At 43.0% G+C, this 26,194-nt stretch overlaps 1 protein-coding gene across 1 annotated transcript in view; it reads left to right on the top strand.

Annotated features, from left to right (window-relative positions):
* LOC115175584 (CUB and sushi domain-containing protein 3) overlaps nucleotides 1-26,194 on the top strand; it is a 670,680-nt gene that overhangs the window by 122,173 nt on the left and 522,313 nt on the right. The window contains exon 3 of the mRNA XM_029734929.1: nucleotides 22,637-22,749. Within this exon, the coding sequence (XP_029590789.1) occupies nucleotides 22,637-22,749 (113 nt within the window). The remainder of the gene's footprint in view (nucleotides 1-22,636; nucleotides 22,750-26,194) is intronic.

The following is a 26,194-nucleotide window of genomic DNA, read 5'->3' as shown; positions in this document are numbered from 1 at the left end:
ATAAAAACAGCATTTTACATCGGCGCGTGACGTTGACTAACTATTTTCCCTCAAATGCATCCGCTGAAACAGCGCTACAATTTACTAAATTACTATTCGAAAACATTTTTAAAATGTAATATTGTCATTCTAAGATTTATAGATGAATATCTCTTGAAAGCACCTGTAATGCCAGATTTAAAAATAACTTTACTGGGTAATCACACTTTGCGATAAAAGGGGATGCGATACTCAGAAAAATAGGCTACTGTTACAGGTCAGCGCCATCTTGGAACAATCGCATATCAAATCTACTCTTGTATACTATTGTCAATAATCCCTTACCTTTGATTATCTTCATCAGAAGGCACTTGCAGGGATCCCAGGTCCACAACAAATGTATTTTCGTTCGAAAAAGTTAATCCTTTATGTTCCAATAGCTTGTTCTTGTTAGCGCGTTCTGAAGGCTGCTCCAAAAGTTCCGTCGTGCGCAGGACTCCTCTTTCAACAAAATTCATTTTTTTTTATTTAGGTTCGTTCAAACATGTCAAACGTTGTATAACATAAATCTTTAGGGCCTTTTTCAACCAGAGCTCCAATAACATTCAAGGGGGACGGTTGCATTGTCTTTCAAAACGTTACGAAAGGGGAGGGTAGCCAGGGGCGCCGGCATCATAATGGTGATGGCCCTCCTCATGTGACCACGTTCCACAGACTCTCATTGTGTCAGTTTTCACAGTAGAAAGCTCAAACCACTTTGTAAAGACTGGGGACATCTAGTGGAAGCAATAGGAAGTGCTCAATGAACCATTGCTCACGGTGTGATTTATAGGCAAAGTGATGAAGTTGAGTCCGCAATTCAGAATTCCACTTCCTGTTACGATCTGTCTCGGGGTTTTGACTGCCATATAAGTTCTGTTATACTCACAGACACCATTCAAACAGTTTTAGAAACTTTAGGGTGTTTTCTATCCACAAGTATTAATTATATGCATATCCTAGCTTCTGAGTTTGAGTAGGAGGCCGTTTAAAATGGGCACAATTTTTTCTCAAAAATCGCTGTAGCGGCCCCTATCCTAGGCGACCGTCAAGAGGTTAAAGAAAAAAATAAGCAAACATGTTTGGTGTTCGCCAAAAGGCATGTGGAAGACTCCCCAAACATATGGAAGAAGGTACTCTGATCAGGTGAGACTAAAATTGATATTTTTGGCCATCAAGGAAAACGCTATGTCTGGCACAAACCCAACACCTTGCATCACCCCGAGAATACCATCCCCACAGTGAAGCATGGTGGTGGCAGCATCATGATGTGTGGATGTTTTTCATCGGCAGGGACTGGGAAACTGGTCAGAATTGAAGGAATGATGGATGGTGCTAAATACAGGGACATTCTTAAGGGAAACCTTTCTCAGTCTTCGAGAGATTTGAGACTGGGACTGAGGATCACCTTCCAGCAGGACAATGACCCTAAGCATACTGCTAAAGCAACACTCAAGAGGTTTAAGGGGAAACATGTAAATGTCTTGGAATGGCCTAGTTAAAGCACAGACCTCAATCCAATTGAGAATCTATGGTATGACTTAAACATTGCTTTACTGCAGCAGGAACCCATACAACTTGATGGAGCTGGAGCAGTTTTTCCTTGAAGAATGGGCTAAAATCCCAGTGGCTAGATGTGCCAAGCTTATAGTGACATATCCCAAGAGACTTGCAGCTGTAATTGCTGCAAAAGGTGGCTCTACAAAGTAGTGACTTTTTGGGGGGGGGGGCTGAATAGTTATGCATGCTCAAGTTTTTTTGTTGTTGTCTTATTTCTTGTTTGCTTCACAAAAAATAATATTTTTCATCTTCAAAGTGGTAGGCATGTTGTGTAAATCAAATGATACAAACCCCACTAAATCTATTTTAATTCCAGGTTTTAAGGCAACAAAATAGGAAAAATGCCAAGGGGGGTGAATACTTTCGCAAGGCACTGTACCTGTCCAGATTCAGAAGGACAAATCTCCAACAAGATTATGATGGTTTTATTAACTGTAGAAACCAGACAAGATACAAAATGGATAAGGCCAAATCCCAACATTACATAGACGCCGTTAATGACAACTTACATCAGCTTCAAAAACTGTGAAAAATGTTAAAGGACATTGGCTCAAAAACTCCCCGTAAGGTAAAATCCTGTAGTATTGGCCTGGATATTGATGATGTTTTATGTTATGACCAGGCAAAGGTTGCAAATGATTTGAACACCTTTTTACCACTATAGCCTCATCTCTGGTTAATAAGTTAATTAAGAAGTTACCTACCTGCTCTGGACATTATGGTCTTTCATTAACAACTTTTACCATAGCAAAGCTATCACAAATGATTTGTTTGAGCTGTGTATGGTAACAGAGGACAGAGTTTTCAATCTACTATGCTTAATGAGCACAAACAAAGCAACTGAGCTGGATAACCTTCCTGCAAGATTCATAAAGGATAGTGCTTGTGTCACTGCTAAAATCATAACGCATATTGTAAACCTTTCTATTAGTAGTGGTCCATTTCCAAAGGATCTCAAAACAGCCCGGGTGGTTCCACTCCACAAGAGGAGCAGTAAAACAAATGTAGGAAACTACAGGCCTGTGTCAATCCTCAGCACCTTATCCAAAGTTGTTGAGAGATTCATTTTTAATCAACTTGAGGGATACCTTCACGAGCAAAAACTTCTTTATGAACTACAATCTGGCTTTAGAGCAGCTCATTCCACTGATACTTGCCTTATCCACCTTTTTGACCACATTAAGCAGGAAAGTGAGAAGGGGAACTGTACAGGTATGGTCATGTTAGACTTGCAGAAAGCTTTTGACACTGTGGAACATGATATTCTCCTGATGAAACTGAAATGCATGGGTCTAAATTATGTAGCAGTGAATTGGTTTACCGTAAATTCCGGACTATAAGCCGCAACTTTTTTCCCACGCTTTGAACTTCGCGGCTTAAACAATGACGCGGCTAATATATGGATTTTTCCCGCTTTCAAATTTGTGGGTCCTGACAGCGTAGAGCATTTTCCAAAAATCCACTATCATCAACGGGTTTCGAAACGCTGGACTGCTGCGTGTTGAAGAGGGCTCAGCGGGGGATTTGCCGCCGGATGAAAGTGACGAGAGCGACGAAAACGATCCAATATCGGATTAAGCAATTCTGAGGCTATTCAACTCCGACACCAAAGGAGATGGTTTCAGTGCACAGGAGGAGGAAGATAGTGACCAATGACTTTCTTGGTAGGCTACTGTTTACTGCTCATTTTTTATTTTTTGTTAGAAGCCGTGTTTCGTTAAAGCATATTTATTTTTGTTACAAGCCGTGTTTCGTTAAAGTCTATTTATTTTTGTTACAAGCCGTGTTTCGTTAAAGCCTATTTATTTTTGTTACAAGCCGTGTTTCATTAAAGTCTATTTATTTTTGTTACAAGCCGTGTTTCGTTAAAGCCTGTGTAAAGTTCATTTGTTTCAATGTACCGGTAGGCACCTGCGGCTTATAGACATGTGCGGCTTATTTATGTTCAAAATAATATTTTTTTTTAAATTCAGTGTGTCAGGTGTATTTATTTGAAGGATCGGTATGACGTGCAATTAATAGATTGTTTTAATGTGAAATGAATATGGTTGATTTTTAAGGTTAGGCAGAAGTGCAATGAATAATGCCACTTTTTAGGATGTCAATATAAATGTATGTATTTATGGTTGTTTGTAATTTTGTCTTGTCTTTAAATCACTATATGTGTTATTGTTTTAACCATCGAGGACCACTTTGGAAACAAGCGTTTTAATTAACACTTTCAAGTGATATCCTCTGGGTCCACATAGTACATTTTGTTGTATATGTCTGTTGCCCAAATAAATGAGATAACAAAATAAATAAAACAAACAATCTAAATATATTTTATATTTGAGATTCTTCAAAGTCGCCACCCTTTGCCTTGATGACAGCTTTGCACACTCTTGGCATTCTCTCAACCAGCTTCACCTGGAATGCTTTTCCAAGGAGTTCCCACATATGCTGACTACTTGTTGGTTGCTTTTTCTTCACTCTGCAGTCCAACTCATCCCAAACCATCTCAACTGGGTTGAGGTCGGGTGATTGTGGAGGCCAGGTCATCTGATGCAGCACTCCATCACTCTCCTTATTGGTTAAATAGCCGTTACACAGGCTGGAGGTGTGTTTTGGGTCATTGTCCTGTTTAAAAAAATAATAATATACAGTTGAAGTCGGAAGTTTACATACACCTTAGCCAAATACATTTAAACTCAGTTTTTCACAATTCCTGACATTTAATCCTAGTACAAATTCCCTGTCTTAGGTCAGTTAGGATCAGCACTTTATTTTAAGAATGTGAAATGTCAGAATAATAGTAGAGAGAATTATTTATTTCAGCTTTTATTTCTTTCATCACATTCCCAGTGGGTCAGAAGTTTACAGACACTCAATTAGTATATATATATATATATATATACAGTTGAAGTCGGAAGAGATCACAGAACAGGATCGCCGAGTGCTGAAGCGCGTAGCACATAAAAAGCACGTAGCACATCTATCCTGCAACTCTCACTATCGAGTTCCGAACTGCATTTGGAAGCAACATCATCATAAGAACAGTTAGTCGGGAGCTTCGTGAAATGGGTTTCCATGGCCGAGCAGCCGCACACATGCCTGAGATCACCATGCGCAATGCCAAACATCGGCTGGAGTGGTGTAAAGCTTGCTGCCATTGGACTCTGGAGCAGTGGAAACGCGTTCTCTAGAGTGAGCCACATGGTCCTGTGTGGCTCAATTGGTAGAGCATGGTGTTTGCAACGCCAGGGTTGTGGGTTCGATTCCCACGGGGGACCAGTACAGAAAAAAAACGTATGCAATGTATGCAATGTAAGTCGCTCTGGATAAGAGCATCTGCTATATGACTAAAATGTAAAAAAATGTGATGGATCAAGCTTGTTGGACTGAAAACATACAGGACAGTAGATCTCCAGGAAGAGGGTTGGGCAGTCATGATCTAGTGGAAAGCCTTCCCAGAAGAGTAGAGGCTCTTATAGCATCAATGGGGGGACCAACTCCATATTTATCCCCTTGATTTTGGAATGAGATGTTCGACGAGCAAGTGTCCACATACCTTTGGCAATGTAGTGTATTTAAATATGCAATCTGGTATGCAATCTGATTTCTGCGCAGGTTATGGATCTGTCACTGCAACCTTAAAGGTCCTCAATGATGTCACCATTGCCCTTGATTCTAAGCAATGTTGTGCTGCTATTTTTATTGACTTGGCCAAAGCTTTTGATACGGTAGACCATTCCATTCTTGTGGGCCTCAGAGACACCAATACTAAGGAGTATTGGTGTCTCTGAGGGGTCTTTGGCCTGGTTTGCTAACTACCTCTCTCAAATAGTGCAGTGTATAAAGTCAGAAAAACTGCTATCTCAGCCGCTGCCTGTCAAATCAAATCAAATCAAATGTATTTATATAGCCCTTCGTACATCAGCTGAAATCTCAAAGTGCTGTACAGAAAACCAGCCTAAAACCCCAAACGGCAAGCAATGCATGTGAAAGAAGCACGGTGGCTAGGAAAAACCCTGTCACCAAGGGTGTACCCCAAGGTTCGATCCTAGGCCCCGCGCTCTTCTCAATTTACATCAACAATATAGCTCAGGCTGTTGGAATCGCTCTCATCCGTTTATATGCAGATGATAGTCTTATACATGGTCCCGTGTGGCTCAGTTGGTAGAGCATGGTGTTTGCAACGCCAGCGTTGTGGGTTCGTTTCCCATGGGGGACCAGTACGGGGGGAAAAAAATATTATTTATGAAATGTATGCATTCACTACTGTAAGTCACTCTGGATAAGAGCGCCTGCTAAATGACTAAAATGTAAATGTTATACTCAGCTGGCCCCTCCCTGGATTTTGTGTTAAATGCTCTACAACAAAGCTTTCTTTGTGTCCAACAAGCTTTCTCTACCCGTAACCTTGTTCTGAACACCTCCAAAACAAAGGTAATGTGGATTGGTAAGAAGAATGCCCCTCTCCCTACAGGTGAGATTACAACCTCTGAGGGTTTAGAGCTTGAGGTAGTCACCTCATACAAGTACTTGGGAGTATGGCTAGACAGTACACTGCCCTTCTCTCAGCACATATCAAAGCTGCAGGCTAAAGTTAAATCTAGACTTGGTTTCCCCTATTGTAATCACTCCTCTTTCACCCCAGCTGCCAAACTAACCCTGAGTCAGATGACTATCCTACCCATGCTAGATTACGGAGACATAATTCACAGATCGGCAGGTAAGGGTACTGTCGAGTGGCTAGATGTTCTTTACCATTCGGCCATCAGATTTGCCACCAATGCTCCTTATAGGACACATCACTGCACTCTATACTCCTCTGTAAACTGGTCATCTCTGTATACCTGTCGCAAGACCCACTGGTTGATGCTTATTTATAAAACCATCTTAGGCCCCTATTGGAGATATCTACTGCAGCCCTCATCTTCCACATACAACACCCGTTCTGCCAGTTACATTCTGTTAAATGTCCCCAAAGCACAAACATCCCTGGGTCACTCCTCAACAAACACTCAAACTGGACAGTTTTATCTCAATCTCTTCATTCAAAGACTAAATCATGGATGCTCTTACTGACAGTTGTGGCTGCTTTGCGTGATGTTTTGTTGTCTCTACCTTCTTGCCCTTTATGCTGTTGTCTGTGCCTAATAATGTTTATACCATGTTTTGTGCTGCTACCATGTATTGTTGCTACCATGCTGTGTTGTCATGTGTTGCTGCCTTGCTATGTTAATGTCTTAGGTCTCTCTTTATGTCATTTTGTGTTGTCTCTCTTGTCGTGATGTGTGTTTTGTCCTATATTTATATATTTTTAATCCCAGCCCCCGTCACCTCAGGAGGCCTTTTGGTAGGCCGTCATTTTAAATAATAATACATACTGTTATACTGTTTACACGGTGCATTTATGGCATCTCAAAAAAATCTGCACCTCACATGAACCTCTACAGTATATCTGTAGAATGAAGGAACCTCTCCACGTCAGCAGTTTAACTGCCATTCTGTCTCTTCTGCCCACTGTGCTGTCAACAATCAAATGAAATCCAATTTTACTGGTCACATACACATGGTGAGCAGATGTTAATGCAAGTGTAGCGAAATGCTTGTGCTTCTAGTTCCCGACAGTGTGGTAATATCTAACAAGTAATCTAACAAATTCACAACGACTACCTTATACACAATGTAAAGGGATGAATAAGAATCTGTACCTATGGATGAGCGATGGCCATGCGGCATAGGCAAGATGCAGTAGATGGTATAGATTGCAGTATATACAAATGAGATGAGTAATGTAGGATATGTAGACATTATTAAAGTGGCATTATTTAAGTGACTAGTGATACTTTATTAAATCCATTTATTAAAGTGGCAAGAGATTTGAGTCTGTATGTTGGCAGCAGCCACTTAGTGATAGTTAGTGATAGCTGTTTAACAGTCTGATGGCTTTGAGATTGAAAAACAGCTTCTGTCTCTCGGTCCCTGCTTTGATGCACCTGTACTGACCTCGCCTTCTGGATGATAGCGGGGTGAACAGGAAGTGGCTCGGGTGGTTGTTGCCCTTGATGATCTTTTTGGCCTTTCTTGTGACATCGGGTGCTGTAGGTGTCCTGGAGGGCAGGTAGTTTGCGACTCCACTTTGTCTCTATACTGATGCTTTGCTTGTTTGATTGCCTTGCGGAGGGAATAGCTACACTGTTTGTATTCGGTCATGTTTCCAGTCGCGTTGCCCTGATTAAAAGCGGTGGTTCGCGCTTTCAGTTTTGTGCGAATGCTGCCATCAATCCACTGTTTCTGGTTAGGGAAGGTTTTAATAGTCACAGTGCGTAGATTCACTCGCTGTGTCTAACTTCAAGAAACCAGACCCCTTTTTAGCAACAGAAGTGCAGCCGTGTCATTTTTGGTGAGCAGAAGGCTCCTTATAAACAGCTATACGACTGCTTGAGTGGAGACTGGAAACTGTCCTTTGACTCAGCAGATTGCAAATGGGGGAAACGGAGATACTGCTTGTCCCTGCTGAGAGAAAGTATGGCGCAGCTAGAATGTTGGTTTTGGTAAGGCTGTAAGTCGCTGTGGATAATAGTGCGTCTGGCTGGGCAGATAGGACAGAACAGAAGGGGTTTCTACTCTGGGTTATTGAGCTGCGTTATTGGCAGCTGGGGCATGCTGGAGCCAGCATGGTGGAGGGAGGGAGGCTTCAGTACTGAGGCTGCAGCACTGTGACTGGGTATCCGAGAGCCCAGGAACTCTTCAAATTATTAATTGAGTCACCAGTCATCCGTCCTCACCAGGCTGTTGCTCTCTTTGCAGTGACCATTAGGATACTGTATACCAACATGTTGCTTGATGGGAAAGTTTGACTTCCCTAAGTGCCTCTACAAGAAACTATACGATACTGTATGTAAACTATATCTCTCACCGGGTTGTGGAATATTATTTGCATGTTCCACCTCCATGTTGTCAAACCTTCCTTTGCCGTTTTGGGAACCAAAAGCCATGATAAGCCCAGTCATTCTGGACGGAGGCTAACAACAATTTAGTCTAAATTATACTATAGTGTCCTGGAAATACGATGACATTGCTAAAGTAGGCACATATTTAGTAGGAAACAATGTTGCCATCATCATTATGTTCTCAAATTTATTTAAGACGGATGCAATACTGTCATCAGATAGCTAAAATTGTCTACACAATCTTAGCTAGCTAGCTAACGGTATACGGCATCTAAAGTCAATCTGGCGACATCAAAATGATGATGAAAGGTTGTCCTACTAATTATTTGCCTTCTTTAGAAATGGCATTGTGTTTTCAAGCCACATTAATTCACTTTATACCAAATCTTCATCAGCGCCCAGTGAGAATGCATTGAGTAGAATGACATCAGTCCTAAAAATTAACATTAAAAACAATATTGTGATGAAACGTGCAATCCATGAATAGTAATTAGCCCTTTGCCATTGGAATACTGGGAACATTTTCCCAAGCTAAGTGCCTTTACAACATATAATAAGACAGCTTTTTATCAAGTAGTGCAATACTGTGTAAATAAATTGCACATTGTTACGATGCCCCTTGCTAATAATATCCCACGTATTCATGAAGCTTGGAAATATTTCATTTTAATGATTGCATATTTGGTACTGATTAAATGTTTCTTGAAATGTTACTAATGATTAGATTTTCTAATTATTGCAAATAAATAATCATAGGTAGAGTGAACCATGTTCATTGCTGAGATGTGAGAGGAATATTTAAAATCAAATCAAAACAATTGGCAATGATTTGAATAGTAAAAGCTTGGATTGTTGCATATGAATTCAGGGTTGTTTTCTGCCATTGTCCATATAATTATTTCATTACTATAATTCTTTATTTGATTACTAGCTCAGTTCAGTTTCTACCAGAACACTATCAGAACAATGTAGTGTGCCAGGCTTGCACCCTATTCCTTACATAGGGCCCTGGTCAGAAGTAGTTCACTTTATAGGGAAAAGTGTGCTTTTTGGGACACATCGCTGGGAAATCTGATTCTGCCTATCTGTCTGTGATGGGAGGGGTCATTATAATGTGAAACTGAAAGCTGTGTCTCCATCTTTGCAAGGGACTAGTAGTGTATGTAGGTACTTGGCAGAATCAATGCTAGTCACATGGCCTAAGGGTCTATGGTGAGGATATCCTGAAATAAAGGGTACAAAATAAAGGGTACCGAATATTAATTACAATATGAGTGAAATTGTTTTTCCCAAAAAAATTGTAATTAAGTATGTTGGAATGGTGTGGTTGTACCAAACAGAAGAATGGTGTGGGTGTATACCGGTCCTTAAAAATATTGATGTGAGTAGACCGCTAATTGGCCAGAACATCCTCCTCAGGAAGATGACATCATCCTCTGAGGAAATAGCAAGCATTTTTTTAAGTAATCTCTTTGAGATACAAGTTCGAGGTGGAGTTTTAATTTTTTTTAAAAAAATGTGTCCAATTTATGCTTTGGCCACTAATATGAGTATAGGATGAGTCAACAACATTATTTGGGTATGAGTTAGCAGAATATAAACTTTTAAAAGTAAGATTTTCACTGGGTGGTTACTTAAATCACTGCCATTGTAAACAGACAACGCAACACGTAAAGTGTTGGTCCTAGCTTTCATGAGCTGAAATAAAATATCCCTGAAATTAAGCATTTCTCATTGGCTAAGATAATCCATCCACAGGTGTGGCATATCAAGAAGCTGATTAAACAGCATGATCATTACACAGGTGCACCTTGTGCTGGGGAAAATAAAAGGCCACTCTTCAATGTGGAGTTTTGTCACACAACACAATGCCACAAATGTCTGAAGTTTTGAGGGAGTGTGCAATTGGCATGCTGACTGCAGGAATGTCCACCAGAGCTGTTGCCAGAGAATTTAATGTTCTCTACTATAAACCACATCCAACGTCATTTTAGTTAATTTGGCAGTACGTCCAACTGGCCTCACATCCGCAGACCATGTGTAACCATGCCAGCCCAGGACCTCCACATCCAGCTTCTTCATCTGCAGGATAATCTGAGACTATCCACCCGGACAGCTGATGAAACGGAGGAGTATTTCTGTCTGTGGGGAAAAACTAATTCTGATTGACTGGGCCTGGCTCCCCAGTGGGTGGGCCCTCCCAGGCCCACCCATGGCTGTGGCCCTGCCCAGTCATGTGAAATCCATAGATTAGGGACTAATGAATTTGTTTCAATTGACTGATTTCTTATATGAACTGTAACTCAGTAAAATCGTTGAAATTGTTGCATATTGCGTTTTATATTTTTGTTCAGTATAGATGGATTTAGCTCAAGACAAATCGTAGCATGTAACCCCAGTCCCTGATGTGTACAAGTATGTACATTGGTCGACAATATGTCCCCCTAGATCATCTCTCCCCTATTTACTCATCCGCCAAACATATGTGTGGTTCTCCTCATCTCCTTTTACTAGTAATCTGCCCTATGTGTCTGTACGTCTGCCATGAGTGTTGATCGGATTACATTTCTGTTATGTGACACCTGGATTTTTTCCATTTTTTAATTTTTTTAATTTTTTTATTTCACCTTTATTTAACCAGGTAGGCCAGTTGAGAACAAGTTCTAATTTACAAGTGCGACCTGGCTAAGATAAAGCAAAGCAGAGTGACAAAAACAACAACTCAGAGTTACACATGGGATAAACAGTCAATAACACAATAGAAAAATCTGTATACAGTGTGTGCATATGAAGTAAGGAGGTAAGGCAATAAATAGGCCATAGTGGCGAAGTAATTACAATTTAGCAATTAACACTGGAGTGATAGATGCATCCCAAAGGGTACCCTATTCCCTATACACTGAGTATACAAAAAAATGAAGAACAAAATACTTAAGTGCCTTTGAATGGGGTATGGTGGTAGGTGCCAGCCACACCGGTTTGTGTCAAGAACCACAATGCTGATGGGTTTTCCTAATATTTAGTATACTCAGTGTACAGTATATTGGGTCAAAAGTAGGCAGTCATGGCCAAAGGCATGGAACTCACACCTGACTCTGTCAGAGACTCCGGGTGGTCACTGGCACCGGCCAAGCATGAGGTCTGTAGACAGACAGACGGAGAGACACCTTCATCATCATCAACTGTCTGAAGACTGTCCCTCTACTTCCACACATAACTGGATAGACATATGTTACGTTCTGAAACTGCACCCTGTGCACATATCTCCACAGAACATATTTCTGTGAAGTCATTTTTAATTTTAAGATTGTTGATTGGTTGCGAGGGTGGGCACTTGAAAAGGAAGGAATTAGGTTTTGCTCCTCTGCCCTTTATTGATGATAAATCGTATTTTTTTTACTCCACCTTTGGATGTTGGCAGTCCTCCAAGAAATCTGCTTCATTTCGATAATTCTTCTCAAAAGCTGGCGTTTTCTATGGAAATGATGAATGAGAGCAGTAAGTGAATTTCACAAATGCACCGGAGCTTTCTTCAGCCAATAAGCCTTTCTAGCCTCTCTCTCTCTCTCTCTCTTCTTCCCTATCTTTACCTGCTTTGAGCCGTTGGCTGCCTGGGGATGATTTGTCAATTGCTCAGATGTACTGTTTGCTCTAGAGAAGATTCTACCTCCATATATGCTGTTAGTACTTCTACGCTCCTTGCATGAACAAGGTCCCTAGGTTCCAGTGCTTGGGAAACAGTCCCTAGAGGCCTCAGAGGAAGTGTGTTTATGCCTCTTGAATATTCCTGCAGTTTTTTATTACTCGATATGCCCAAGCTACTTGCACAAATATTTGTTATTTGTGTGAGTGCATGGTTCATGGTGCATATTAGGTCCTACTGTTTGTTATCCGCATGCTACAATTTATGGACTGCTCAACCATGCATTATAACTTGTGCTTAATTCTCTTGAGTCGTTCTCTTTCTGTCACAATCATTTCAAAAGACGTCAAACCACATCTAAAGTGGTGAAAATAGCTCTGGTTGAGCTGTTTCGAAGCTCAGTATTTGAAACAAAGTGAGTGCCAACAGTAGGAGCCACCTATGCAGACTATAAGATTTATGGCACATTTTTGCACATGAAAGGGATTGCATCAGTTTCATCAGTTTTAATGTACAGAGACACTCAGCAAGACAGACAGGTGGTGGGTATTCATATTTAAAGGTAATGTTTCACATGACGACATGTTTGCAGCAACATTAGAAGAAGAGATGTATGGTTATGATTCACCCCAGTAGGTTGTCATTGACAAAATATATTTGCCTCTTTCGCTTGCTTGTGCTCTCTCTCTCTCCCCCCCTTTTTCTACTTTCAAGGACAGAGGCAAAACATAAGCCATTACGTTTGTATTTATTTTGAAATTGAAGTGAAAGCCCCTGCTAGAGGCCAAACTTATTGGTGAATTTGCAGTGTGTATATTGAGTTTGCAGTCTCAAGTATAGGTTTGCTGGTTTTACTGTTGGAGATAAGGTTGTGCTTCCTTGAGAGAAAATCACTTTCTCGTGACAATAATTCCACAGAAACAAACAACCCCAAGATATCATCAAGCATTAAGGACAGTGTTTTTGCGTCTTGAGCGCTAACCCAAAGACAAAGAAGACAGTTTCTCACTGCAACTGCCTTGCAGTAGTAGTAGATTCAACTTATTAGAACTGTTTTGGAGGTGACTAGTCCCTCCAAATCTAAACCAAACGAGAGAAGAACATGCATACGCACTCGCACACAAACACAAACCTTGGTAACTTTTGGAAAATTAAAACAGAAAGGCGCCGGGGGATATTTGCCCTCTTTTCCACTTATGTTCAATTATTTTGTAGATAATAAACAACAGTGGGAATATACAAGTTATAGTCTGTCCATAGACAAAAATAAATCATGGCAGATTCTCCCTTGGGGATGTTCCCCTCTGCGGGTGCCTTTAGAACAATTTGTTTTAAATAAAAATCAACAAAAAAGGAGGACAGAAAGACTAGGGGCTCAATTCAAACCACATCACAGAAGTTCAGCTTTACAGCGGGATTGAAATTTATGGGCAATGTTCCCGCTATAGCAGAGACTGAATTCACGGTAAATGCTGTATATATCAGCTGAATCGGAAATTACCTTTTGCATTTCCATTGCGAAATTTGTAATGCTTACAGATTGAATAGAGCTCTAAATTTATAGAATGGAATTACAGGTAATAGTTTTGAATGTACTTTTTTTTGCCGTTTGTTTTATGTAATGACTAACCAATGCATAAACATGTTTTGTCATTAAATATCATTTTTAAACATGTCACTATATCATAGTGTGGTGCGCCTAATAGAGATGTTTACTTTACTCGCAACAATGTAGGTTAATTCCTTTCCTGTGGAGCTATTGGCCTCCTCTTTCTTTAGCGACTTTTAGGGGCCAATTTACTAATGATGCATGTTTCAGAGCTGTGAGATCAGAAGTCACTCTCACAAAACAAATTGGTCTGAAAGAAACAGTTTTGGGCTGGTAGATAGTCAACACACTTTGTTTTGCCTCAATGGAATGGAATCAAGAGTGTTTTCCCCCACGCATAATAATGTTGAATCAATAGGCGGCTATTAAGGGATGCTTTTTGTCTCATTAGCGTGGACTTCTGCTCTGTTGTTAATGTGATGGACACAGCCTAGCTGTGAAACATGTGGAGGGGAAATTGGCAGGTCCAGAGTATTAGGTCTAGGCGAAAAGCATTATGAAAAATGTTGCGATACAGAACAAGACCATGGTATCTGTCTTTGCGTGCTCTCTCCATTCAACCTGATAATCGCCTACAAACAACTCAGCTCAGGAACCCACTTTTGGATCTTTTATTAAAGTGATCTGTCAGAAACTCACATCATTGAGTTGTACACTATCTCCAGATGCATCGCTGTGTGTTTACTACCAAAGAACGGAGGAGCTGAGAGAAGACTCCTGCCTTCCTGAATCACATTATCTCAGAAAGCGTAGGGGCCTTTATTGGGGGAAATCAAGTGGTATGACTACACGTTGCACTCTGATGTATTGCTAGTAAAGGGGAAAGCACTTTTAAAAAGATGAATCTCTACTCATTCAGTGGGTGATGTAATTTCAGCCCGTCTGCAGCCGGCTTAGGGTTCTGTCTCTGACAATCAGCCTGAATAAGATGCCTGCAGAGAAGAGTGGTGATCTGAACAGTCTCGCTGATCTCCCAGTCTTGCTTCCCTCTGGAAACCTTAAGCACTAGTGACAGCCCTACCACTCTCTGTTTCTCTATCCAGAGTGTTGAGGAGAATGTGAGCATTCCTCACAAAATGGTATGGGGAGAAGACCTTCAATGGCGAGTAGTAGCAGCCAGCATGCCAAACACTGTTGGTGTGACATGGAGTGTTTTTATTTGTCCCTCCACAGAAAGCTACTTTTATTTAAGGGCTGAGCGGCGGTAGGGAAAAATGGTTACCATGAAAATACAGCTGTATCGCATTAGTGGCTATTGACACTGCTCCCAGGGCAGGTCTGGACTAGCAGAAGTTACTTTTCGAAGCAGGTTAGGAGAACTTACGCAGCAGGTTAGGAAAATTAACGTGGCAGGTCAGGAGAATTAGGTTAAAGTGAGGAAAAGGGTAAGGTTTAGTGTTAGCTAAAATGCTAAAATTGTCCCCGACGTGACTCAATCATATCTAGCTACAACCAGTTCTGCCCTAAATAGGGGTATGTGTCAGTGAGTGAGTGAGCGCATTTGTCGAATATAATTACCAGACTAAAGGGCGGGGTATGCAAATGGTGAATAATACAACATTAGAAGTATGAGTGTAATGGTTCTTTTGTGTTTTAACGTTTCATGTTCACAGAATGAGGGATCAAAGTGTTCTCATTCTGTTAAAAGGAGATCTTGTTAATTATAATCGGAAATATTCTGAGGCCTACTTTTGGAAACCACCCAAAATAGGAACCAAAACAGTTTTTTCCTTTTGCAGCTTCTCCCCTTGCAGATTTATGGTCAAAGGTGGTTCAGTAATCAAAAGTGGACTGCAGTGTCCTTGCTTCTGCTCCTTTTAAAACCTCTACAGGATCGGTGGGTCCCCTGTGGGACAGTTGAGCTAATGTGATTAGCATGAGATTGTAAGTAGAGTGCACAGTTATGAACTTGAAAATGTATTAATAAACAAATTAGGCACATTTGGGCAGTCTTGATACAACATTTTGAACTTAAATGCAATGGTTCATTGGAGCAGTCTAAAACTTTGCACATACACTGCTGCCATCCAGTAGCCAACATCTAAATTGTGCCTGGGATGGTATAATACATTATGGCCTTTCTCTTGCATTTCAAAGATGATGGTACAAAATGTTTTTTCTTTGTGTTATCTTTTACCAGATATGTGTTATATTCTCCTACATTAATTTCACATTTCCACAACATTCAAGGGTTTCCTTTCAAATAGAATATGCATATCCTTGCTTCAGATCCTGAGCTACAGACAGTTAGATTCGGGTATGTCATTTTAGGCAAAATTTAAAAAAAAGGGGTGGGTCCTTAATTAAGCATTTTAAATATAACCTTTGGTTTTAAATCTTGAGAAAGCTGTTACTATGATGTGTCAGCAAGGTGGCTTTTAAATATAAAAGCATACAGCTTGAGCTTATGGGTAACTGGGGTTAATAAGACGGGGGGAGAGGAGGCCTCATGTACCCTGCCAAGGCCCCCTGTCTAACCAATTTGAACCTAGTTCCACTAGGAAGAGACAGCATGGACTTGTAGAGCAATATGAACAGTATGGTTCTGGCTGTTGGGCGCTGAAGGCACAGAGGGGAGATGTATTCGTTCCAACTTGCACAGCAGTTAAGAAAGGCCTCCATGACCCCAAGGGGATACGCATGCAGACTCTCATTGAAGGAAGCTGTGTGTGTGTGTCCTCCCAAGCAGATGTAATCCACAAACAGTCCCTGGAACTCAGTGTACCAACTCAGTGTACCAATAAACTATACTGTATAAACCCAAAACAACAATGATTAGTCCTGCTAAGGACTCTGCTTTGGTCCACATAATACAGCAAGCTTGTTTCTAGTAGTTATTGTAATTGGCATAATGGTCATTGACCTGTTCAGCTTGACTGAGGTCAATTTGAATTGTTGTAATGGGTGTTAATAAATGCTGTACGTTGTAAATGTCCATATGTGACCGACCGCCTCGATTCGGTCTTATGTAACACAATTTGAAATGGTGTTTTTTTACATTGGATACAAGTAGAGACTCAGAGTTAGAAAATGGTATATCCTTCACTGCAGTTGAGGAACAATGGGAAAGTAATTCCGCTTTGAAGGTTGATAAACTTGTAACCCCACTTTTGAGAAAATGTCCCTTGAATATTTTGGTACACCTACTGGAGAGCTTTTCTTTGTCTACACCCATTCAGCATCATTCACACCCTCTTAAGCCTTAGTCCCATCCATCTCTTTAAGGATTCACATGTGTGAGGTCATGTGGTAAACACACGCTATATCCCAAAAAGTTTATTTGTGACATGATCAGGATACAGATGGTGTAAACGGTACAGTGATTTTACTTGCATAGTAGCAATATCAAAAACAAAAAGTGTCCAGATAAAAATATGTTTTAAATATTTTATTGTTGTTAGATGACGCTTACTGTTGACTAACCCCATTCCGTACACATTTGCGCAACCACAGCATTCAAATGAGGCTGCAATGAAAACTAATGAGACTGTAGCGACTGTGCTGGCATCAAAATCTGGGAAATGAAACTACGTTTCTATTCAAGCGTTGATTGACATGGGAAAAAGCCTGATAGTATTGGAGAAAAGTTGAAAAAACAGACCCCTCTGACGCTGTACGTTAAATTGTGATGTGTCATGACGTAACATACAGCACGCATAATGCAACTCCTGTGTCGTATAGCCTCTCTCCACCAGGTGTAGCGCTTCTCTCACAGATTAAAAACAAGAAAGGACAGGGACAGGTCAATTGTAGAACTGAATGCATACATTTTTTGCATCATCACCGCAAGCTATCATGACTCTCAAAAGCCGCGATAGACGCTGTTTACTTCTGTAGATAACTTTAGTGCCGCCCTAAAAACCCGACTCAAATTCAACACAAGCCTTCAAATAGGTATGTAATGACACATTATATAAACTATTTATAGTGTTTTATTTACATTTTAGAGGTGATAAGTTGGACAGATCGGGTGAAAAAACAGTTTCCACACACGGCTTATCCCCCCCTTTCCCTATCAAATCAAATCAAATTGTTTTAGTCACATGCGCCGAATACACCAGGTGTAGACCTTACAGTGAAATGCTGACTTACTGGCCCCTAACCAACAATGCAGTTTAAAAGAATACGGATAAGAATAAGAAATATAAAGATATCACGCAGTAGGTTTCGTTTCCCCCCCCGCAATTTTTAAAAAGAACACAACGGGGCTCATTGCCTTCTTCAATCATGCAGAGACGGGCAGCATGAAGGTCTCCTCATTTATTTTGCTGGAAAGGTGAGAAATTGTGCTTCATAATGGTATTCATACTACAGTTGACCTGTAAGTATTTTTTGGGGAGGCGCTAAAATAAGGTTAATTGTACATTACAGCACGATGTACAAAAATGCGTTACCTAACTATACCCGACACACTTGTCTAAATTCATGGGTCATGTGAAGGAAATGCTATTACCACCCCTCACCCATGTCTAGCTAAGTGGATGTGTCACTATTGCCTAGACATGTACACATGTTCATGAAATACAATCGATGGCCGAAGTCATCCCCAGACACACCTGCTAATTTGATGCGTCATGTAATAATCCGGCCGAAGTGGAATCTTTTGTTTAGACATGGTTCAAACTAGGTTCAATGTTAACTAGCTAACATTAGGCTATAACTAGCAAGCTAAAATTTGCTAGCTAACTAACAGTAAGCTTTAACTTGCAATAAAAATGACGCTCTGACAAAATTAGAAACTTCTATATGGAAAATGTAGTAAGACACTTACCCGCATACATGGATGAACGCTTCACGGCAGACTGGAACCATTTAACTCCATTTTGTTTGTAGCTCTTGTGTGGCCAGCTTTGTGTCAAGTCACTCCGGTTAACACTGACCGTCGCGTGTGCAGAAAGTAGCCCATCAGTTTTTCCTACTGATCTGTCGATAGCCCCGGCTAAATTCTGGGCATCAATGTTGTTGAGAAAATTAGCAAAACTTTTGGCTAATGTTATATCTTTCGAAAACGGTGCAGTAGAAAGGACTGTCAACACATACTGAACAGCTCACGTTATAGACAGAAACGTACTTCATGGCAGACCAATCCAAACTCATCTCCCATACATTATTTCAGCCAAGCATGGCAAGTGGGAAGGTTCCTGGCTTTTTCCATGGCTAAACCAACTAGGCTCGTAATTGTAACAATTTTATTTGTATTTATGGATGGAATGCAAGTTTGTTATTAAAGCACATGAAAGTTCACATGTTCGTGATGGCATTTCTAACAAAAACACAAAAAATGTATGTTCACGTTCAAATACTGCTCCTGTGAAGTAGTGACATGTGACATACGGCTCGTTTCCTGAAATGAGTCACATATTGAAGAGGTGAACCTAGTCAAAGGCTGTGTTTCAGGCTGAATACATTTCAAATAAATCCCGGATCTCACAGCTCCTGGACAGGTATTTAAGACACCAGCTAACTACATCATATGATATACAGTGCTTTCAGAAAGTATTTACACCCCTTGACATTGTCCATATTTTGTTGTGTTACAGCCTGGATTTAAGATGGATTACATTTTGATGTTGTGTCACTGGCCTACACACAAAATAGTACCCCATAACGTCGAAGTGGAGTTTTTTTGTTTTTGTTTTGTTTTTTACAAATTATTTAAAAAAGCTGAAATGAAAACTGTTTGAATACTAAATAAATTCAGGAATAAAAACTTGCTTAACAAGTCACATATAAGTTACATGGGACTCTGTGTGCAATAATAGTGTAACATGATTTTTGAACGACTACCTCATCTTTGTACCCCACACATACAATTATATGTAAGGTCCCCCAGTCTAGCAGTGAATTTCAAACACAGATTCAACCACGAAGACCAGGGAAGTTTTCCAATGCCTTGCAAAGAAGGGCACCTATTGGTAGATTAAAAGATAAAATAAAAAAAGCACACATTTAATATCAATACACCCAGTCACAACAAAGATACAGGTGTTCTTCCTAACTCAGTTTCCGGAGAGGAAGGAAACTGCTCAGGGATTTCACGATGAGGCCAATTGTTACAGAGTTTAATGCCTGTGATAGGACAACACTGAGGATGGATCAACAACATTAACATCCACAACATCCACAATACTAACCTAAATGCCAGAGTGAAAATACAAACATTCCAAAATATGCATCCTGTTTGCAATAAGACACTAAAGTAAAACTGCAAAAAATGTGGCAAAGAAGTGAACTTTATGTCCTGAATACAAAGCGTTATGTTTGGGGCAAATCCAACACATCACATCACTGAGTACCACTCTTCATATTTTCAAGCATGGTGGTGGCTGCATCATGTTATGGGTATGCTTGTCATTGGCAAAGACTAGGGAGTTTTTTTATGATAAAAATTAATTAAATAGAGCTCAGCACAGGCAAAATCATAGAGAAAAACCTGTTTTAGTCTGCTTTCCAACAGACACTGGGAGACAAATTCAGCTTTCAGCAGGACAATAACCTTAAACACAAGGCCAAATATACACTGGAGTTGCTTACCAAGTCAACCTAAATCTGCTTGATAATCTATGGCAAGACTTGAAAATGGCTGTCGAGCAATGATCAACAACCAACTTGACAGATTATGAAGAATTTTTCAATAATAATGTGCAAATATTGCACAATCCAGGTGTGCAAAGCTCTTAGAGACTTACCCAGAAAGACTCACAACCGTAATCACTGCCAAAGGTGAATCTAACATGTATTGACTCAGGGGTGTGAATACTTATGTAAATTAGATATTTCTGTGTATCATTTTCAATACATTTGAAGTCATTTCTTCTAAAAACATGTTTTCAGTTTGTCATTATGGGGTATTGTGTGTAGTTGGGTGAGAGAACCATATTTAACACATTTTGAATTCAGGCTATAACACAACAAAATGTAGAATAAGTCAAGGGGTATGAATACTTTCTGAAGGCACTGTAGCTATCTGATGCCCTTCTGCAATGTAGTGGAACTGGAATGCGATCAAAGCCAGATAGCTGATGTGAAATGCACTGAAAGCACCAGCAGGGGAGGCCACCGCTAGGGGAGAGGGGTGTGTGTAAGGAGGACCATGAAAATGGAGTTCATGAAAAAAAGGAGAAGTGTGAGGAGATGAGAAGGAGCAGAGTAGAAAAGGGAGGAAAAGGGTGGAAAAAAGATTGGATGAGTAGAAAAGAGAGGAAGATGGGGAAAGAAGACATCCAGGTGTTTTTTTTGTCCACCTTCACAACTCACTTGTAATTGGTGTTTTTGTCCAATTATAGAGGAAAGCTTGTCACTTCACTCACAATACATTGTCGTTCTGCTTCTTGCTTGATAGTCTTATTGAGATTCTACTATCAAATACAGTACACGTAAAAGTGGAACATGTATTTGTAATGACCCTGTGGCCATCAGACGATCAAAGAGATTGGCAAATAACATCTCTGAAATATGTATGTTCATACAGATGTAGGATTTTAATTTGATCACTCTTTTGTTGCTGAGAATTTTCCTGCACGGCAGGAAATAAAAACTTGTAGTGTAGTCAAGGTTTAAAAAGGTTGCTAAAGTTTGTCATTTCCTATTTAAAATGTCAGACTAGATTTTCCCTAAAAACGTATCAACCCCTACAAAAAATGTCCATTAATTATTATCCACATAATAATCTACATTTCCTCTTGCTCCAGGATTATTTTCCAGCTGTAGCAATCTGGCTCAAATTAAGATCCTACATCTATCTGTATGCATTAGATTGAAAATACTGTATGTCCTTGGTTATCCCATTGTGGGCCAATGGAGGGTGGAGAGAAACCCTAAGAGAGATGATTTGTTAAAGCCATGTGGAAGGGAAGGTATTCACTTTATTCTATTCTCTCTCAAGTTCTTTGAAGCCGATGACAAGTTGAAAGGTTAATCATACTACAGGGATACTCTGTGATCTCCTGGGGTGGTTATGCAAAAGTTTTTATAAATATTTCACTTACATGTCTATTAGCATAACCAATAGGAATTATGTAACATGGCTCCGACCGACGTGGTTTGAAGCACACATCTCTACACTGTCATTTTCAGAGTGTTTAAATATTCAGCACTTTTTATGTCTAATTCTGGCCTCTATTGATGTGTATATTTCTCTCACCTCTCTTCACAGTATGGCTTTTTGGAGGAGAAATCACTTTAGTGAAATGTTAATAGCCTTCCAAGCAGAGCTAGTGTAGCCCATAAATAAGCCTGAGCCCATGTACATTTGAAATGTTATAATGATCTTTACTTTGAAATGGGGCCGTAGAATCGATCTCTTCTCCCTACACATTTAAAGGTTATCCATTCACCTCGCAGTACTGTGCTGCTGGCTCCAGTGTTTAATGTAACTCCACCACTCAGTACTCTGCTACTGGCTCCAAGTGTTAATTGTAACTCCACCACTCAGTGCTCTGCTGCTGGCTCCAGTGTTTAATCTAACTCCACCACTCAGTACTGTGCTGCTGGCTCCAGTGTTAATTGTAACTCCACCACTCAGTGCTCTGCTGCTGGCTCCAGTGTTTAATGTAACTCCACCACTCAGTACTCTGCTGCTGGCTCCAGTGTTTAATGTACTGTAACTCCATAAAGCTGCTTTAGCTGAATGACACAACATTAGGCTGACTGGTTGGTGAGACCTGTCAGGGTAGTACTGGCGTTTTATGTCGATCTCCAGGTCATTCTGATTGGTGTATGTTATTGATTAATAGTATCTTATTGGTTATTCTGACTGGTGTCTGCGTGCTATTGGTTAATGGCATCTCCAAATCATTCTGATTTGGTGCAATGTATGATTTTCAGATCATTCTGATTTGTTTGTCATCTCCTCTCTCGCCATAGGTTAACAGGCTTCTCAATGCCACCACCAGTCACGAGCACGGGGTCCGTCTTCTCCCTGCGTCTTACCAGTGACTTCGCTGTGAGCGCTCACGGCTTTAAATTATATTATGAAGGTAAGGCTCTTCTCTTCTCCTTATATTCTTCTTCTTTGCTCTGATCTCTCTGGGTGTTTGAATTTGTATTTTATTTCATTAAAGAGCTTTACCCTACTGTTAGACCTGCTGTTTTCTAAGGACTTCATCAGTCCACATCAAACCAGATCTAATCAAAAACACACACAGTTATAGACCTGCTGTTCTCTAAGGACCTCATCAGTCCACATCAAACCAGATCTAATCAAAAACACACACAGTTATAGACCTGCTGTTCTCTAAGGACCTCATCAGTCCACATCAAACCAGATCTAATCAAAAACACACACAGTTATAGACCTGCTGTTCTCTAAGGACCTCATCAGTCCACATCAAACCAGATCTAATCAAAACCACACACTGTATAGGCCAAGTGGACTGCCCCTGAGGCCAGACAGACATATTGTTCATGTATGGCATCAAAGCATCTACAGAAAGGCACACATGGTTAAAACATCATCTGCATGTTTATTACACACAGTAGGTGAATGTTTCAAGTCATCTTTTAAGAACTGTAACTGTATTATCATCTGTGTCATGAAACTTGACATAAAGGAAGCACAAACATCTAGCATTTCCAAGAATCCACGACTATGCCAAGTAGACTAGCCCACCCCAAACCCTCGTCCAAGGCTAAGGAAGAACAAACACAACTCACACACAAACACAACATCAATCATATTTGCGGTCAAATGTCTTGCCTTCCCCGCTTTACCCCCATGATGGACCATCCTACTTCTCCTCTGTCAGCTGACTAACTAACTGTGTAGCCCTCCAGTCTTTAGACAGAACCTCCTACCCCTCTACCCATCCTCTACCCTCCAGTCCTCTCCTCTGCCACCCTCCTCTCGTCTGCCCCTCCTCTGCCACTCTTCTCCCCTCTGCCCCTCTTCTGCCACCTCCTCTCCTCTGCTCCTCCTCTGCCACCCTCCTCTCCCCCTCCTCTGCCACACTCTGCCCCACCTCTGCCACCCTCCTCTCCTCTGCCCCTCTCCTCTGCCACCCTCCTCTCCTCTGCCACCCTCCTCTCCTCTGCCCCTCTCCTCTGCCCCTCCTCTGCCACCCTCCTCTCCTCTGCCCCTCCTCTGCCACCCTCCTCTCCTCTGCCACCCTCTGCCACCCTCCTCTCATCTGCCCCTCCTCTGCCACCATCCTCTCCTCTGCCCCTCCTCTGCCACCCTCCTCTCATCTGCCCCTCCTCTGCCACCCCCTCCCACCCTCTCTCCTCTGCCCCTCCTCTGCCACCCTCCTCTCCTCTGCCCCTCCTCTGCCACCCTCCTCTCCTCTGCCCCTCCTCTGCCACCCTCCTCTCCTCTACCCCTCCTCTGCCACCTCCTCTGCCCTGCCCCTCCTCTGCCACCCTCCTCTCCTCTGCCCCTCCTCTGCCACCCTCCTCTCATCTGCCCCTCCTCTGCCACCCCCCTCCCACCCTCTCTCCTCTGCCCCTCCCCTGCCACCCTCCTCTCCTCTGCCCCACCTATGCCACCTCCTCTCCTCTGCCCCACCTCTGCCACCCTCCTCTCCTCTGCCACCCTCCTCTCCTCTGCCACCCTCCTCTCCTCTGCCACCCTCCTCTCCTCTGCCCCTCCTCTGCCACCTCCTCTCCTCTGTCCCGCCTCTGCCACCCTCCTCTCCTCTACCCCTCCTCTGCCCCCTCGTCTCCTCTACCCCTCCTCTGCCACCCTCCTCTCCTCGGCCACCCTCCTCTCCTCTACCCCTCCTCTGCCACCCTCCTCTCCTCTGCCCCTCCTCTGCCACTTCCTCTCCTCTGCCCCTCCTCTGCCACCCTCCTCTCCTCTGCCCCTCCTCTGCCACCTCCTCTCCTCTGCCCCTCCTCTGCCACCTTCTTTGCCCCTCCTCTGTCACTCTCCTCCCCTCTGCCCCTCCTCTGGCACCTCCTCCCCTCTGCCCCTCCTGAGCCACTTCTTCTCCTCTGCCACCCTCCTCTCCTCTACCCCTCCTCTGCCACCTCCTCCCCTCTGCCACCCTCTGCCCCACCTCTGTCACCCTCCTCTCCTCTGCCCCTCCTCTGCCACGTCCTCTCCTCTGCCCCTCCTTTGCCACCCTCCTCTCGTCTGCCCCTCCTCTGCCACTCCCATCCCCTCTGCCCTTCCTCTGCCACTTCCTCTCCTCTGCCCCTCGGCCACTTCCTCTCCTCTGCCACCTCCTCTCCTCTACCCCTCCTCTGCCACCCTCTGCCTCCTCTCCTCTACCCCTCCTCTGCCACCCTCCTTTCCTCTGCCCCTCCTCTGCCACCCTCCTCTCCTCTGCCCCTCCTCTGCCACCCTCCTCTCCTCTGCCACTCCTCTGCCACCCTCCTCTCCTCTGCCCCTCCTCTGTCACCCTCCTCTCCTCTGCCCCTCCTCTGCCACCATCCTCTCATCTGCCCCTCCTCTGCTACCTCCTCTCCTCTACCCCTCCTATGCCACCCCTCTCTCCTCTGCCCCTCCTCTGCCACCCTCCTCTCCTCTGCCCCTCCTCTGCCACCTCCTCTCGTCTGCCCCTCCTCTGCCACTTCCTCTCCTCTGCCCCTCCTCTGCCACCCTCCTCTCCTCTGCCCCTCCTCTGCCACCCTCTGCCCCACCTCTGTCACCCTCCTCTCCTCTGCCCCTCCTCTGCCACCCTCCTCTCCTCTGCCCCTCCTCTGCCACCTCCTCTCCTCTACCCTTCCTCTGCCACCCTCTGCCCCACCTCTGCCTCCTCTCCTCTGCCCCTCCTCTGCCACCCTCCTTTCCTCTGCCCCTCCTCTGCCACCCTCCTCTCCTCTGCCCCTCCTCTGTCACCCTCCTCTCTTCTGCCCCTCCTCTGCCACCTCCTCTCCTCTGCCCCTCCTCTGCCACCCTCCTCTCGTCTGCCTCTCCTCTGCCATTCTCATCCCCTCTGCCCTTCCTCTGCCAATTCCTCTCCTCTGCCCCTCGGCCACTTCCTCTCCTCTGCCACCCTCCTCTCCTCTACCCCTCCTCTGCCACCTCCTCTCCTTTACCCCTCTTCTGCCACCCTCTGCCCCACCTCTGCCTCCTCTCCTCTGCCCCTCCTCTGCCACCCTCCTTTCCTCTGCCCCTCCTCTGCCACCCTCCTCTCCTCTGCCCCTCCTCTGCCACCCTCCTGTCCTCTGCCCCTCCTCTGCCACCCTCCTTTCCTCTGCCCCTCCTCTGCCACCCTCCTCTCCTCTGACCCTCCTCTGCCACCCTCCTCTCCTCTGCTCCTCCTCTGCCACCCTCCTCTCCTCTGCCCCTCCTCTGCCACCCTCCTTTCCTCTGCCCCTCCTCTGCCACCCTCCTCTCCTCTGCCCCTCCTCTGCCACCCTCCTCTGCTCCTCCTCTGCCACCCTCCTCTCCTCTGCCCCTCCTCTCCTCTGCCCCTCCTCTGCCACCCTCCTCTCCTCTGCCCCTCCTCTGCCACCCTCCTCTCCTCTGCCTCTCCTCTG

The sequence above is a fragment of the Salmo trutta genome, chromosome 36, assembly GCF_901001165.1.
Source record: "Salmo trutta chromosome 36, fSalTru1.1, whole genome shotgun sequence".
Lineage (NCBI taxonomy): Eukaryota > Metazoa > Chordata > Actinopteri > Salmoniformes > Salmonidae > Salmo > Salmo trutta.
Note: the sequence above shows the minus strand (reverse complement) of the source record. Positions and strands in the feature narration are given on the sequence as shown.